General features: G+C 42.5%; 1 protein-coding gene across 1 annotated transcript in view; it reads left to right on the forward strand.

Annotated features, from left to right (window-relative positions):
- Positions 1–16,624, forward strand: part of LOC136883051 (xanthine dehydrogenase/oxidase) — a 149,813-nt gene that overhangs the window by 75,008 nt on the left and 58,181 nt on the right. The window contains exons 9-11 of the mRNA XM_067155193.2: positions 1,281–1,408; positions 3,226–3,354; positions 6,149–6,316. Of these exons, the coding sequence (XP_067011294.2) occupies positions 1,281–1,408; positions 3,226–3,354; positions 6,149–6,316 (425 nt within the window). The remainder of the gene's footprint in view (positions 1–1,280; positions 1,409–3,225; positions 3,355–6,148; positions 6,317–16,624) is intronic.

Raw genomic sequence — 16,624 nt, forward strand, 5'->3', positions numbered from 1 at the left:
AAATACCAGATACTTTCCTGTGCAAATGTTGGGCGTGGAAGGAACTTGAAACTTCCTTGATACTTGGTTACAAATCCCTTTACAGTCTAATCTGCAACTCAAACCCCCTGCATGACCTACCCATAGTGATGGGAGGAATAAATAGAAAAGTGATTGGACTAAATTACTGTTACTAGAGAAATATTTTACTCAGTTACAATATTACAAGTTACTTTTCCAACAAGTAATCAGTAGTTTGTTGAAATTAATCATTACGGTCGTCAAAACTGTAATACGGAATGACTCATTTCTGAAATGAATTTATTCAGAATGTACTTAACGTATAGAGATAAGTATCCTGACATTCCAGTGATATGGTCACTATACAAACAGATTTTTAATGACAATTTCCAATTACGGTTTGGTACACGTAGAACTGACACATGAAAATATCGTGGAGGTTTGTTCATCAAACTTACATCAAACTTAGTTTAGTCAGGCAGAAACTGTTGGAACAAAGTGAGTTACATCATCACAAATCAGATGCCGCATATATGGCCTTAATGACGGCCATCAACGTTGCTATGAAGAACGAAAATGTAATAGTAGTAGTAGTAACCTCCATGGCTCAGGCGGCAACGCGCCAGCCTTTCAGCGCTCGGTTCCGTGGTTTAAGTCCCGCCCATTCCATGTGAGATTTGTGCTGGAGAAAGCGGAACGGGACAGGTTTTTCTCCGGATACTCCGGTTTTCGCTGTCATCTTTCCAACACTCTCCAATATTATTTCATTTCGTATGTGAGTCATTAATCATTGCCCCAAAGGAGTGCGGCAAGCTTCGGCAGCCGGCACAATACCTATCCTCGCCGCTAGGTGGGGATTCATTCATTCCATCCCTAATCCGGACAAATGACTGGAAACAGGCTGAGAAGTTTTCATGTAAATTGCAGAAGTTGCTAGTGTTATTTTGGTACTCCTTTGTAGCCTATTTCGAATGTATGTAACATTACAAGGCTATGTCTTTTTACTTCTAATATTTTTCCATCAATTAAGATACAGCGATTTTACACTGGCACACCTTACACTCTTTTCATTTTGAATTATTTTTTATCCACTGTGATTTTGTAATGGACCTTTTGTCTCCATTTAAGGTTTAAAAATGATTAGGTTTGCTCATATTTTGATTTCTTTCTTTACCGTAAAAAGGAGGAAATATGCTACACAATTTAATTGTTAGTTTTTTTAATAAAATTTGGTAAATACCTACCACGTGAACAAAATATTCGCCTTTTACATGTTCCAGCTACGCATGAAGGGGCGATCACTAACCTCACCATGCCCGAGTTCCTGCAACTTGATATGAACAAAAAAGTGATTCACAGCCTCTCTCTGCCCTCACTGGATGAGTCCCACGTCGTGATGTCATACAAGGTGGGTACATTCATTATTAGATCGTCTTTTTCTACCTTTTATAGAGCATAAGCAGCCCTCCTGGTAACCGTGAACGTTAAGGTGTGAGGTCAATTCCAAACCTCTCCGCAGCATTCGTATGGGGTGAGGGCATATCACACAGTTGATGGTGATTCGTCCGTCAGATGGGGACGTTCACCTGTGAGCAGACCTCTTGGTGCTGTTCGACAAGAGTAGACTATATGCCGAAACCGGGTTTCACTCTCTCCCTTCCTACTATCATATATCACGTCATTCATCCCATTAACTCATCTGATGAAGTTACGGTACTCGTCCATCAGGGGTTTACCTAATCGGACAATAGATGGAGTGCTTTGCACTCCAAAACTAAAAGAGGGTAATATCCTGAAAATAGCGGAATTAAGATATTTGACTACTACAGTCAATAAGCTCGTGGACTGGCACCTACAGTATAAGCAACTTCGTATACTTATGTACCAATGTCAATCAGTTCGAGGATTGGCACCTAAAGTGTAGGCAACACTGCGTACACTTTTGTACCAATGTTAATAAGCTCGTGGACTGGCGCCTACAATGTAGGCAACACTGCGTACACCTATGTACCAATGTTAATAAGTTCGTGGACTGGCGCCTACAATGTAGGCAACACTGCGTACACCTATGTACCAATGTTAATAAGTTCGTGGACTGGCGCCTACAGTGTAGGCAGCACTTCGTACAGTTATGTACCAATGTTAATAAGTTCGTGGACTGGCGGCTATACTTAAAGCATCACCAAGTCTTTTTAGCCTGCTTTTTTTTCGGCTTTTCTCCTTAGTGTTGATACGGGAGATATCGACTTCATCATCTCAAATATTTTGCTAGCCCATTTGCTTAAGGTTTGGAAGTAAGTTACTTCAAATTCGCTGTGGTGCACTGCAGCGCATAGGTTGTACCACATAATGGTGCCGTGACAGCCCTTCGTTAGTCCCAGCAAGAGAGTTCGGTGCATACAGTGTAATCAGAACTATGGTCTCTGTTGTGAAGGGCCATTGAATGTGAGCGGCCGAACTTACGCCTTCAAACACCACCGGACTGAACCAGGATCGAACCTGCAAAGTTGGGGTCAGAAAGCCAGCGCCTCAACCGCCTGAGTCACTCAGCCCGGCTATGATCAATAAAACGTTGCTCCTTGGTATCATTTAGTAGGTTTACCATGGTTTCTTAATTTACCGTGAAATGTAAAAACGTTCAAACTTTCATAATAACAAGGAAAATTGCTCCCTTTCCAACACATTCTCAGGTGTTACTGGCAACCCTACGTGTGTACAGTGGAAATTACAAAATACTTGACGGAAACTGGTGTAAATATCTAAAGAAACAAGTGTGGTTTTCTTTCCTTTTTTGCTCTATTCTATGCCCTTTCTGTCATTCTGTCATGTATATTACCTTCTTGTCCAATTACTCTTTTCTGTAACATTTTAATCCTTGTACATTGTTGATAGCCAAATAAGGACGAAGGGCATAATACTAACAAATATTAAAAAGCAAGCAAAATAAGTCACATTGTGTGTGCAGCTTTTTGGTGGTATTTCCCAGAGATTCCTGGAAAACAGTTATGTGGCACACAGTCGACTTGTCCCCCAGTGCCCCAAACTAAGGCAGGAATTGTTTACTTGTGCCATATTTCTGCTCTTATCTTTCCTCAAAAATGTTATTGAAACAATGTTTCTATTCCTTTCGCTTCTGTCTGTAAATAGTTAGACGTACCTACTTAAGATGGTTATATTCAATTATAAACATTGGATAACAACTACTCGTGTTTTCTTCTGTTCCAGGTCATGCCTCGAGCACAAAATGCTCATGCTTATGTGAATGCGGGTTTCATGTTCAGGATGACAGTACAGAACCACGGCACTGTCTTGGAGTACCCGACGATAGTGTATGGAGGAATACATCCTCAATTTGTAAGTACCAGTAGTTTTACTGGATAAATCACTCTGTGAGGTGGGGGTGGGGTATAAGGAAGGCTACGCGGGGGAAGCGCTGAATTGTCGATGGTGGGATGACATGAGGCGAAGGTAGGAGAATAATATACTGTGTTATGGAGGGTTAGAGAAGTGGAGGGAGACCAAGACGACGGTGTTTAGACTCGGTTTCTAATTATTTAAAGATAGGAGATTTGAACTAAAGGTCACAGAACTGGTTACAAATAGAGGATTGTGAAGGTGTTCAGATAACTTACAGAGGCTTGCAGACTGAACGCTAAAAGGCATAACGGTATATAATGAAAATATTTGCATGCATAAAAATGTCAACAACGGAAGGAGCTTCCAAACTGACACACACTATAAAGGCTCTCAATCTGCGAGCGTGGGTTGTCACCATGGGGCTCGTAGGTAATTTTCCTTCAACTTACTTTTGTCAGCCTCATGAGTAGATGCCGGATGTTTAGTCAGTAATACGTTAGATGAAAAGCTGCAACCTGTGTTCCAGTCAGTGACTGGGTCAGGGATGGAATGACTGAAGCCCCCATCTTGCGGCGAGGATAGGAATTGTACCGGCTGTCGAAGCCTGTCGCACTCCTCATAGGCAGTGGTTAATGACTGACAGATGAAATGAAATGATAGTGGAGAGTGTTGCTGGAATGAAAGATGACAGGAAAAACTGGAGTACTCGGAGAAACACCTGTCCCGCTTCCGCTTTGTCCAGCACAAATCTCACATGGAGTGACGGAACCGAGTGGTGAGAGGCTGCCGCCTGAGTCACGGAGGCTTCTCAGTAATGGGTTATAATTCGAAATAATTTGGCTGGTAGGAAGTGTCTCTAGCTCGCTCTTTCGTAGTGTAGCGAGAGTTACATAATTTCTAAGGAGTTCTAATACGTAGCACCCCTAATGTTTGTGCAAATGTCATAGCAGAACTGTGTTGCAGTAGAGAGTATATTTGTTATTCGCTTTAATAGGTTTACGTTCTATGCCTTCGCACATTTCTTATCTGACCTCTCTTGGGTACTCTTATTCTCTTGTGACCTGGACGGTATTAGGTTTGTGAGGCCAAGAATCTTTAATTTTCACGTCCTTAGTCGGCCTTCCCTTTCTTCAGCAGATTCCTTCATTCTTCGAAGACCGAGCTCGATAGCTGCAGTCGCTTAAGTGCGGCCAGTATCCAGTAATCGGGAGATAGTGGGTTCGAGTCCCACTGTCGGCAGCCTTGAAGATGGTTTTCCGTGGTTTCCCATTTTCACACCAGGCAAATGCGGGCTGTACCATAATTAAGGCCACGGCCGCTTCCTTCCAACTCGTAGGCCTTTCCTATCCCATCGTCGCCATAAGATCTATCTGTGTCAGTGCGACGTAAAGCAAATAGCATTCTTCGAAGACACGATATCGATTATGCCAAAACGCTATATGCATGCGTTATTATCGTCTTACTATTCGGCTCTATGGTTGAATGGTGATTATCTTCACCTTTGATTTTCGGAGACTCGGGTCTGATTTCCGTGGCTAGGAGACTAAATATTTGTCCTGTCATCAACATTCCTCCACTCGCCGAGAACACTATTCTCCACCACAATAACATGCAGTTTCCTATATGTGGCAGACGCAGTCCACCGTTGTAGGAGATTCTGCCTTAGAGGGGATCCACAAGGCTAGCAATTCTTCTTCTCTTTCTTCTTGGCAATAATCTCAATTACCTGAGGTCGGCACTTTTTATGGATTTAGGCCATATTTACGGCCTGTTGCCTTTTCTACCACCAAGCCTACACGGAGGAGGGATGTAGTCCCAATTCCGTGATTCTGTGGTCATTTGTGGTGTGATGTGTTATATGTAAATGTGTGTTAAAAGGAACACAAACACCCAGACCGCAAGCTGGAATTAAGAAGACAAGGTTAAAATTCTAGACCCTGCAGGTAATCGAACCCGGGACCCTCTGAATTGAACTCTGACCATTCAGGCATGGAACCGGATTGGACCAGACTAACAATAGCCACACGAGAACAGGTAAAAAAGTAACACACTATATTTTTACGAAATATTTAATGATTAGGAGAAACAAAACAGAAACTTGCACAAAAAATTGCAGGTAACTATTCTTTTTTCTTAATATGTGACCCAAGTATCTCGAGGTATTTCTTCCATCGCAACACCAAATTGATTGTGTCCCGTTCAAGGAACTTCGTTCCTCAGGAGAATAACCACCTTTGAATGACTGATCTCGCTTCTTCATCACAACCGAAGTACTGAACTCGTAGTGATCCAGATGTAACAGTCAGACAGTGCAGGTCTTGGCTGTATGGTGGATGATAGAAAAGTTAGGAAGTATGGTTGGGAGATGATGTGAGTTATTTTTCAATCTGCTCTCGTAATATTATTGGCGGACTGAGTGGCTCAGACGGTTGAGGCGCTGGCCTTCTGACCCTAACTTGGCAGGTTCGATCCTTACTAAGTCCAGTGGTATTCGAATGTGTCAGCCTCGTGTCGGTAGATTTACTGGAACGTAAAAGAACTACCGCGAGACTAAATTCTGGCACCTCGGCGTCTTCGAAAACCGCAAAAGTAGTTAGTGGGACGTAAAGATAATAACATTATTATTAATTTATTGTATTCATCAGTTAATAATGAACAATCAGTACAGTGAGTTGATTATTTTGAAGTTGGGCGTACAGTAGATTACAAAAATCATTAATTTAATGGAACAAAGTGCCTGAATTATCATGTTTCTGAGTATAAATGAATTTACAATATATTTTTGTTCCAGATTCACGCGTCCAAGACAGAGAAGTACCTTGCGGGCAAACAGCTATTTAGTACCGAAGTACTTCAGTGTGCACTGGATATCCTGGACTCTGAGATACATCCTGACTCGGTTCTGACAGACTCATCTCCTGCCTACAGAAAGGGTTTGGCTAAAGGGCTTTTCTACAAGGTGAGATATGTATTTATGTTTACCATCATCATCATCATCATAATCATCACCATCATCATGGATCTAGACCACTGTTTCACAACCAATGGTATGCGTCCTCTTGGAGGAACACGATTGGCCGTTCAGGGATACGAGGAAATTTATTTATTTATGTATGTATGTATGTATGTATGTATGTATGTATGTATGTATGTATGTATGTATGTATGTATGTATGTATGCAAGTGTCCGCCTCTGTGGTGTCGTGGTTAGTGTGATTATCTGCCACCCCCGGAGGCCCGGGTTCGATTCCCGGCTCTGCCACGAAATTTGAAAAGTTGTACGAGGGCTGGAACGGGGTCCATTCAGCCTCGGGAAGTCAACTGAGTAGAGGTGGGTTCGATTCCCAACTTAGCCACCCTGGAAGTGGTTTTCCGTGGTTTCCCACTTCTCCTCCAGGCAAATGCCGGGATGGTACCTAACTTAAGGCCACGGCCGCTTCCTTCCCTCTTCCTTGTCTATCCCTTCCAATATTCTCCATCCCCTACCAAGGCCCCTGTTCAGCATAGCAGGTGAGGCCGCCTGGGCGAGGTACTAGTCCTCCTTCCCGGTTGTATTCCCGACCCAATGTCTCACGCTCCAAGGCACTGCACTTCAGGCGGTGGAGGTGGGATCTCTCGCTGAGTCCGAGGGAAAAACCAACCCTGGAGCCTAAGCAGATTAAGAAAGATGTATGCATGTGTGTATTTATGTATGCATGTACGGTATTTATTTATTTATTTATTTATTTATGTATTGTTCTTTATTTATTTATTTATTGTTCTTTATGTATTTTTGTATTGTTCTTTATTTATTTATTTATTTATTTATTTTATTTATTTATTTATTTAGAGAAGTGCTTTGCCTCCTCAGCTGCTACATATCTTCGCTAGACAGCAGTACAAAAGCTAAACCTTCAGTTACTAATAAAAAATCATGCTTGTCCAAAACCAAGGAGATACAGTATAAGTTACTCTAGGATTATACAGACATACTGACTTATCTGTGAACTTGACTTTGCCCGAGGTAATGTTTGTTGTTCCTAAGATATCTTATCATGGTTTGATAACTATCAAGTGCCAATGCAACTCTACGTTGTATAGCTTGATTTGTCGAAAACAGTCAAAATCTCTAACATCATATTTAGATAAGTAAGGGTGATGATTGTCGACGTAAGTACTGTCTTTCAACCCAGACGACCTATATGCAAGCGAGTGTCTGGCATTAAACTATAATTTAGATAAGCTAGAAATACTAGAAAGGCGAATCATGAGGAAAATATTAGGCCCACAAAACACAGCAGAAGGTTGGAAATTACGAAGTAATGCTGAAATATATCAAAAAATAGAAAATATATCAGATGTAATGAGGAAAAGGAGACTTATGTTTTTTGGACATTTATATCGAATGCAAGATAGTAGATTAACCAGTAAGATTTTCAGATATTTGTGGAGTAAGAAATCAACGACAAGCTGGGTCAACGAAGTAAGAAAGAATTTAGAAAAAAACAATATAACAACAGAAGAAATAAATAATAGAGAAGGCTTTCGGTTAAAAGTATTGAAAATAGAAGGATTCCAAGGTAGGAAAGTAAAAACGACTGGTTCAAAGTGGTCTGAAGACAGAAAGAAGAAACATAGTGAACAGATGAAAGCGTACTGGAAGAAAAGGAAAGAACAAAGAAGAAGGAATTGAAATTGGCACGTGGTCCTCTGGTGGCCCATTCGAAAGAATAATAATAATAATAATTGTACCGGGCGGTACACCTCCACTCCGCTAATTTAAAATGTGCGCCAGTTGAAACTCCTCTGCTGGAGGAAGTCGGAACTTTATCTACGCTATTAATTCTCTACTTTCTCAGAAGATGTCACCACGTGGAAAATTTTGAGTTTTTGAACTGTGTCATTTTTGATGTGGTTTTGTTTCACTTGAAGTAAGAAGTGTGAACTTTCTCTTCTAGAGGACACTACTGAAGATCAACAATAGTGCAACCTAGTGAGGAGTCAAAGAACTATTTTTTTGGAGAAAATTTAATTTCAAGAGTTTGTTCTTTGTTAAATTTCTTTCTGTCATTGTTTAAGTTTGCAATATTTACCCCTTTCTTCCCCTTGTTATGAATGTAACCAATCCCGAATTTCTTTAATTAATTTCTGACCAATCAGGGGTATATTCCCCCAACTTGAATCTGTTGCGGGGTCCTATCCAATAAAAACGTTGAGGGAGGGTGTTTTCTTTCCCCTAACGCCTAGAACCTTCCACGAGAGGATATAAACTGCTGATTTTTGGGTCTCCGGGCCTCTTCTGTTCGATCTTTCAGTGTATTAAGTACATAGCAGGAGGCGGGAAGCGCCTCTTTCTTCGGCAGCGGTCAACAATAAGGTAATGGCCGATTAATAAATTCATTCTTTTCTTGCTCAGCAGTTTAACTTTCGGGGCGGGTGCGAAGCGTTCTACCATGTAACCTTTTCCTAAAATGTAACTACTCTTTTCCTCTATTCTCTTGTAAAGCTACATACTGGGATAGAGAGTGCTAACCCTCTCGAGCTCCCACTCATATTGTTTTGAGGTGAACTTATTTTTCTCAACCTATTCTTCGATAACGTAAAACAAATTGTTCTTTTCTAAGTCACCTCTGTAGTATGGGATTAGCCCTTGCATCAGTGGCCTAAGAGCCAAAGTAGGTCTTAAAATCAAAGTGTATTAGGAGTGCAAGTTCGCCTCCTCTCAAATTGTTTTAGAGGTCATTTAATTAAACCGCTTTTCATTTAATAGACCTCAGTAGATTGGGTATTTTACCCCTGTGTTTATGTCCGTTGAGGACAACTTGAAGGTGGAGTTTGGTGTGGCCTGGGAGAGGCTTAAATTAAAGAGCGAGTGGCTCTTTTGGAAACGGAGTGTTGTGTGCCTCGAGGAGGCTTTACTGTGTAATTTGGAGCAAGTGCTCCAGGGTTTGATTGGGGTCTTCTGCCCCTTTGTTAAAATTTGTATATCGGAAAGTTGGGCTAGTTGCTCAAGAATTGTCAACTCAGGGCTCGAAGCCCAAACTCTGTAACCCCTGTAATTGTACTTTTCAAATTGTGTTTCGGCTACTAAGTACCTGTTCTTTGTTATTACTTAATCTTGAAAAAGAAAATATAACCTTGTTAAATTTTACATTAACTTTGATTCCGTAGTTTGAGACCCATTCACGCCCGCACCTTCTTACACCTCTACCTACCACCAAAATACGGTAACAAGTGGTAGCAGAGCGTGGTTGAATGGGTCTCAATTTAGCCCCTTTTGACGGCTAGACATTGTTTGATCCGAACTCTAACTATTTTTTCAGCTGCTGGAATTTTTTTTGACTTGTTCAAAATTGTTCTGTTATCATGCCAGGCCCTCGCGATGTTCTCCATCTTAATTATTTGCGCAAAGAGGAGTTGATCTATGAATTAACTATCAGAAATGTGCAATCTGGAGGCACGGTTGCAGTAGACACTAACAAGCTTAGAGAGTCCCTTGATTTGCCCATTTCCATCCCCAATTTGGGAGAGAAAGAAATTGATGACTCTCTTTCCACGATCGTCGAGAATATTACTGGGCTAGCTTCTGTAGTTAGTTTTTTTGATGAAAATGATCCGTCTCCTAATCAAATTAAGCGCGTGCAAGGCAGGCTATATCATTTTTCGAATAGGGTTAACGATCTGTTGTCTCTAAAACTGAATGACGTTCAGAGGAAGGAAGCTAGTACGCTCCTGGAAAATATTTCCGAATTATCTAACAAGGTCACTCAATTGTTAACGGGGGAGGTTCCTCCCAAAACTGATCAACCCGTCACGGTGAATGTAGGTAGCGAGGAAGAACCTCCCAAGGGAGAAGTTAATAGGAAAACCATCGCTGCTCAAACTATCTCTGCCCCATTGGACAACGAGTCTGAACGCCGTGCATCGTTGAGTAACATCCGTTCTGAGTTAACTTCCTTGCCATTGAAACCTTTACCTACTATGTCACCTGGGTTTAGCAGCTTGCCTCATCCATTGGCAATGTTGCTCAGAGGCATTTCTAAGTTTTCTGTTAATACCACCAGTGATGTAATTTAATTTTTAAGGTTTCTGGTTGAATTTCAGGATCATGCACTTGTGTTTTCTCTTTCTCCATGTCAAATTTTGCAAATTATTTATCCGTATGCTATTGGTATTCTCTCAGATAAAATCGTAAGAGCCATTGCCGAGCAATCATCTATTGAGGATTTCCATGCCCATTTGCTAGCTAATTTCATCCCGGCTAGGGCCAGGTCCTCCCTTATTCAGAAGTACTATTATCGTGTACAGCGCTTGGATGAAAACTTGGCTGATTTCATACAGGACATTAAGTTTTACACTAGGGTGTTTGCCCTTCATTTTCCTGAAGATCAGATTGTACAGGCTATTGTCGAGGGAATTTCACCTCCCTATAGGTCATATTTGTGTTTCGCGGCGTGCCCGCAAAGTTTCTCTGAACTTGAAGCATTGGCCGTCTCAGCGGAAGGAGTTAGGTACGCCGATTCCTTGCGTGTGGCAAAAGAACCCCCTCCGTCGTTTAGTAATACTCGGCCTCCACCTCGCCGACCAGTCACACCCCGTAAATGTTATGCTTGCGGGTCGCCTGACCATCTTCGCAATAAATGTCCATTGGTCAAAAGTAGTAGGGCAAATAATGGAGCTGGTTCAGCACAAGGCTGTTTTAAATGTGGGGCCTTCTCACATATCGCCAAGAATTGCCCAAACTCAAATAGCACCCCCTCCTGCTCAACTTCCGGTGCAAATTCCAACTATGCCAATAATAAAAAGTGACTAGTGGCTTCGGCTGAGTCGACTAATCCATCTTCCCGAGGCTCAGCCCCTAGTAAACAGGTTGTAAATTCAGAGGACGATCAGCCTTCAAATTCATCTTTTGAATGCCCTAAAGAATGTCTTAGGATTGCGGCGGATACCCCCGCGCCTGTTCCTTTTCTTAAGATTGAGTTAAATAACGAGCCTATAACAGCTCTCTTAGATTCAGGAAGTGTTGGTTCGATTATTTCGGCTGAATGGTATTCTAAATTGAAAACGGTTTGTAAACTTCCTGACTATGTCTCTTCTCCTGTTCAATACGTTTCGGCTAATTCATCTCCATTAGAAATTCTAGGTTCCTTACTGGTCAAAATTCGTGTTTTTAAGTTTACATGGAAAGTTAAATTGTTTGTGGCCAAGCAATTGTCTTGCCCCATTATATTGGGAGCGGACTTTATTTCTCACACTGGTCTTGTGCTCGATCTCCAGTCTAGGTCGTGCACATTCAAATTTGCTTCTAATTGTAAAATCCCACTATTAAAGTGTAATTCTGTGTCATGTTCTTCTATTTCGCCTACCCAGGATGAGATGTTGTTAGACCTTAGACATCTACCTGAGGAGCAGGCTGATAGTATTCGCAAACTGTGTCAGTCGTTTCCCGAGGTGTTCTCTGATACTCTTGGTGTTACTGACCTTATTGAATACAAAATTGAGGTCACGGATTCGATTCCTGTCCGTTTTCCACCTTATAGGCTATCTCCTCCTAAAATGAAGGCTCTGAAAGAAATTATCGATCAGATGTTGAAGGATGGTATTATTAGGCCCTCTAAGTCGGCGTATTCATCGCCTATTTTTCTAGTCCCGAAACCCCAAGGAGGCTTCAGGCCTGTCATTGATTACAGGGCTCTCAATCGGAAGGTGGTGTTGCAATCTGTGCCCCTTCCTGACCTTCATTCTTGTTTTTCATGGTTTCGTAAGGCCAAGTTCTTCACCATCTTGGACTTGAATCAGGCCTATAATCAAATTCCCCTTGCCGAAGAGTCTAAACATCTTACAGCGTTTGCTACGGACTGGAATTTATACGAATACAACCGCGTGCCTTTCGGGCTCCCCACCGGAGCAGCTGTACTCACTAGGCTACTAGATAGGGTCTTCTCCGACATCAAATTTGAGTACTTATATCACTACTTGGATGATGTCGTCGTATTTTCAGAGACTTTTGAAGAACATCTAGATCATCTGCGAGAAGTTCTCGATCGCCTTCGTAAGGCTGGGTTAACGGTTAAGTTGTCCAAGGTTGCCTTTGCTAAGCCCTCTATGTCTTTCCTAGGGCATATTGTGTCACCTGATGGTGTAGCAGTCGATCATTCTAGAACACAGGCCATTCGTGATTTTAAACCTCCCAAGGACATTAAAGGTATCGCCAGGTTCATTGGTATGGTGAATTTCTTCAGGAAGTTTATTCCTAACTTCGCTAATAGAGCGGCGCCCTTAAACCTTCTTCGTAGGAAAGGCATCAAATTCGAGTGGGGACCCTCTCAACAAGCCGCTTTTGAAGACCTTAAATTAGCACTTTGTAATGCCCCTGTACTTGCTATGCCTGATTTCTCGAAGAAATTCATCGTCCAAACCGACGCATCGTCGTCAGCAGTAGCTGCAGTCCTTCTTCAAGAGACTGAACTAGGGAGGCGACCCATCGCCTATGCATCTAGGACTTTGTCGGCTCAAGAAGCCAATATTCCATCTATGAGCTCGAAGGTTTGGCAGTCTTATTCGCCTTAGAGAAGTTCCGTCTCTATCTGGAACATGTTAAATTCGACCTGGAGACCGATAATCAAGCCTTAAGCTGGGTCTTAGGTAGGCCGCGTCGTACTGGTCGTATAGCCCGTTGGGCCATCCGTATTTCTGCCTTCCAATTCGATGTCAGGCATATCAGAGGTACTGAAAATGTTGTTGCTGATGGACTCAGCCGTATGTTTTCAGACGACGTTGATAACCATGAACAGGTCGACAGTTCATCACCTCCCGAGTCCATGCTATCTGAGGTTAATGCCATCCTAACAGATGCTCCCATGCTTTTTAGGGATATCGAGAAATACCAACGTGAAGATCCGACGCTGGCTCCGATAATGGAAACCCTTTCTTCTGGGGAACATGTTGTCCCTTATGTTCTGAGGAATGGTGTTTTATGTTGCCCTTCGAGGCATGACAAGATGATGAAAGTTGTCGTTCCAGCTGTTCTGGTGCCTATGATCTTCAAATACTATCATGAGACCCCATTGGGGGGGCATTTTGGAATCTTTAAAACCCGTGAAAAGATTCGTGAAAGGTTCATCTGGAAAGGTATGGACGGTGAAATTCGGGAACTTGTAAAAGCTTGTAAATCGTGTTTGCTCAGTAAACCCACCATGTCCACTAAAGTAGGCCTTTTGTCTTCTCATCAAGCGTCGCGCCCCATGGAACGCCTGTATATTGATTATGTAGGACCCTTCCCCCAGTCGAAGGGAAATGCCAACAAATTCATCCTTGTATGTGTAGATGGTTTTACCAGATTTTCTTGGTTATTTCCGACTAAGCTGGCTACCGCTCAGTCCACCATTACCTGTCTAAATTCTATTTTTGCTTCTTTTGGTCCGTGCCAATATATTGTATCTGATAATGCTAAGGCGTTCACATCAAATCTTTTTCGTAAATTCTGTTTTGACTTGTCCATCTCTCATGTAACCACTTCTGCTTATTACCCTCAACCATCTCTGGCTGAACGGGTTAATCGTAATCTCAGGTCCGCACTTATCGCCTATCATCATGAAGATCCTTCCAGGTGGGACACGTCCCTGCATTGGTTAGCTTTTGCTTTGAATTCGGCGGTTCATGAATCTCATAAGTTCACTCCAGCTTCCTTGATGTTCAAGTTTGTTCCCAACACGCCGCTCTCTAACCTCTGGTCTCTGAGTGACATTCTACCCGAGACAATAGATCCGGATAATATTAAAGATCTTTGGAAGAAGGCTAAAGCCAATCTTATGGTATCTCATGAAAAGGTTAGGGAAAAGTATGATCGTGGACGGAGACCCTCCCCTTTGAAGGTAGGTGACCAGGTGATGGTCAAGAATTTTGTTCCCGCGGGCAAGCTTGCCCCCAGATTTCATGGGCCTTGTATCATTCTCGATTTTCTTACGCCAGTTACGTTGTTAGTAAGCAATCCAGCCACCGAGAGGATATTTAGGGTTCACCTGTCACAGGTGAAACCAGTGTAAATTTTGTGTCAACTTGCTTCATATAATTTGAAAGGAATATGAGGGTTATATTTTTTTTTTGAGTTCCACTCTTAAGGCATTCTGCTCCTTCTATTTTATTTTATATGTAAGCATTTCTTGTAAACCTCCCCCGATTGTTAAACTGCCATCCTGTCCTTGTCACGGCCATTACCACGCTCCCGTCTCCTGCTCCACTACACACAGTGGCTGGCTTAGATGAAATGCCATGGATATCTGCACGCCGCTGGCCCCTCAATCTCTCTACATGCCTGTGCCCTCCAAAGAAACATGATGGTCCAACACAATTCTGCCGCCTAGCTTTAATGTTTCAGTGCCCCCGCAGCCGCGCGGCGCTGTGCCGCGGCTGGGTTCGAGGACGGGCCCCCTCGGCCCCAGCGAGGACGACATGTGCACGGCGAGCCGGAGCTCTCCTCCCGGCCAAGGCTGATGTGCGGCGCACGACCTGCTACTTGCCCGCAGCCTGTATATGTTCTCCGCGGGCGCGGCGTGTTTCAACACCTCTGCTCCCCTCATAGTGCGGGCGAGCGGTATCTCAGGGTACTTGAGGGGTCCGAGCGGCCTCCTTTGGACGCAAGCTGCAACGGCCGGTCTGGCCATCCAACTTCATCAACATCAACTACATGGACAGTTACGATAAGCAATGACTACACTTGGGAATTCAACAGCAATATTTGGTGGACATTGCAAAATTTTTCATCACTTTTAAGTATTAAAAGTTTATCCTCAGAATTCTACTTCTACAAACTTAAAAACTATTCTTCATCTGCAACAACAAATTTTGAAACTAGAACAAACCTAATTAAGAAAATATCATAAATGCTTCTGCAATCTATCTTCATAATCACATCATAACTTGGAACTTGTTTCAAACTGACTTCATGTGTCATCCCTGGAGGAACTTTTGGGGGGGGAGGTCTGTACCGGGCGGTACACCTCCACTCCGCTAATTTAAAATGTGCGCCAGTTGAAACTCCTCTGCTGGAGGAAGTCGGAACTTTATCTACGCTATTAATTCTCTACTTTCTCAGAAGATGTCACCACGTGGAAAATTTTGAGTTTTTGAACTGTGTCATTTTTGATGTGGTTTTGTTTCACTTGAAGTAAGAAGTGTGAACTTTCTCTTCTAGAGGACACTACTGAAGATCAACAATAGTGCAACCTAGTGAGGAGTCAAAGAACTATTTTTTGGAGAAAATTTAATTTCAAGAGTTTGTTCTTTGTTAAATTTCTTTCTGTCATTGTTTAAGTTTGCAATATTTACCCCTTTCTTCCCCTTGTTATGAATGTAACCAATCTCGAATTTCTTTAATTAATTTCTGACCAATCAGGGGTATATTCCCCCAACTTGAATCTGTTGCGGGGTCCTATCCAATAAAAACGTTGAGGGAGGGTGTTTTCTTTCCCCTAACGCCTAGAACCTTCCACGAGAGGATATAAACTGCTGATTTTTGGGTCTCCGGGCCTCTTCTGTTCGATCTTTCAGTGTATTAAGTACATAGCAGGAGGCGGGAAGCGCCTCTTTCTTCGGCAGCGGTCAACAATAAGGTAATGGCCGATTAATAAATTCATTCTTTTCTTGCTCAGCAGTTTAACTTTCGGGGCGGGTGCGAAGCGTTCTACCATGTAACCTTTTCCTAAAATGTAACTACTCTTTTCCTCTATTCTCTTGTAAAGCTACATACTGGGATAGAGAGTGCTAACCCTCTCGAGCTCCCACTCATATTGTTTTGAGGTGAACTTATTTTTCTCAACCTATTCTTCGATAACGTAAAACAAATTGTTCTTTTCTAAGTCACCTCTGTAGTATGGGATTAGCCCTTGCATCAGTGGCCTAAGAGCCAAAGTAGGTCTTAAAATCAAAGTGTATTAGGAGTGCAAGTTCGCCTCCTCTCAAATTGTTTTAGAGGTCATTTAATTAAACCGCTTTTCATTTAATAGACCTCAGTAGATTGGGTATTTTACCCCTGTGTTTATGTCCGTTGAGGACAACTTGAAGGTGGAGTTTGGTGTGGCCTGGGAGAGGCTTAAATTAAAGAGCGAGTGGCTCTTTTGGAAACGGAGTGTTGTGTGCCTCGAGGAGGCTTTACTGTGTAATTTGGAGCAAGTGCTCCAGGGTTTGATTGGGGTCTTCTGCCCCTTTGTTAAAATTTGTATATCGGAAAGTTGGGCTAGTTGCTCAAGAATTGTCAACTCAGGGCTCGAAGCCCAAACTCTGTAACCCC

Source organism: Anabrus simplex, chromosome 11 (genome assembly GCF_040414725.1).
Source record: "Anabrus simplex isolate iqAnaSimp1 chromosome 11, ASM4041472v1, whole genome shotgun sequence".
NCBI lineage: Eukaryota > Metazoa > Arthropoda > Insecta > Orthoptera > Tettigoniidae > Anabrus > Anabrus simplex.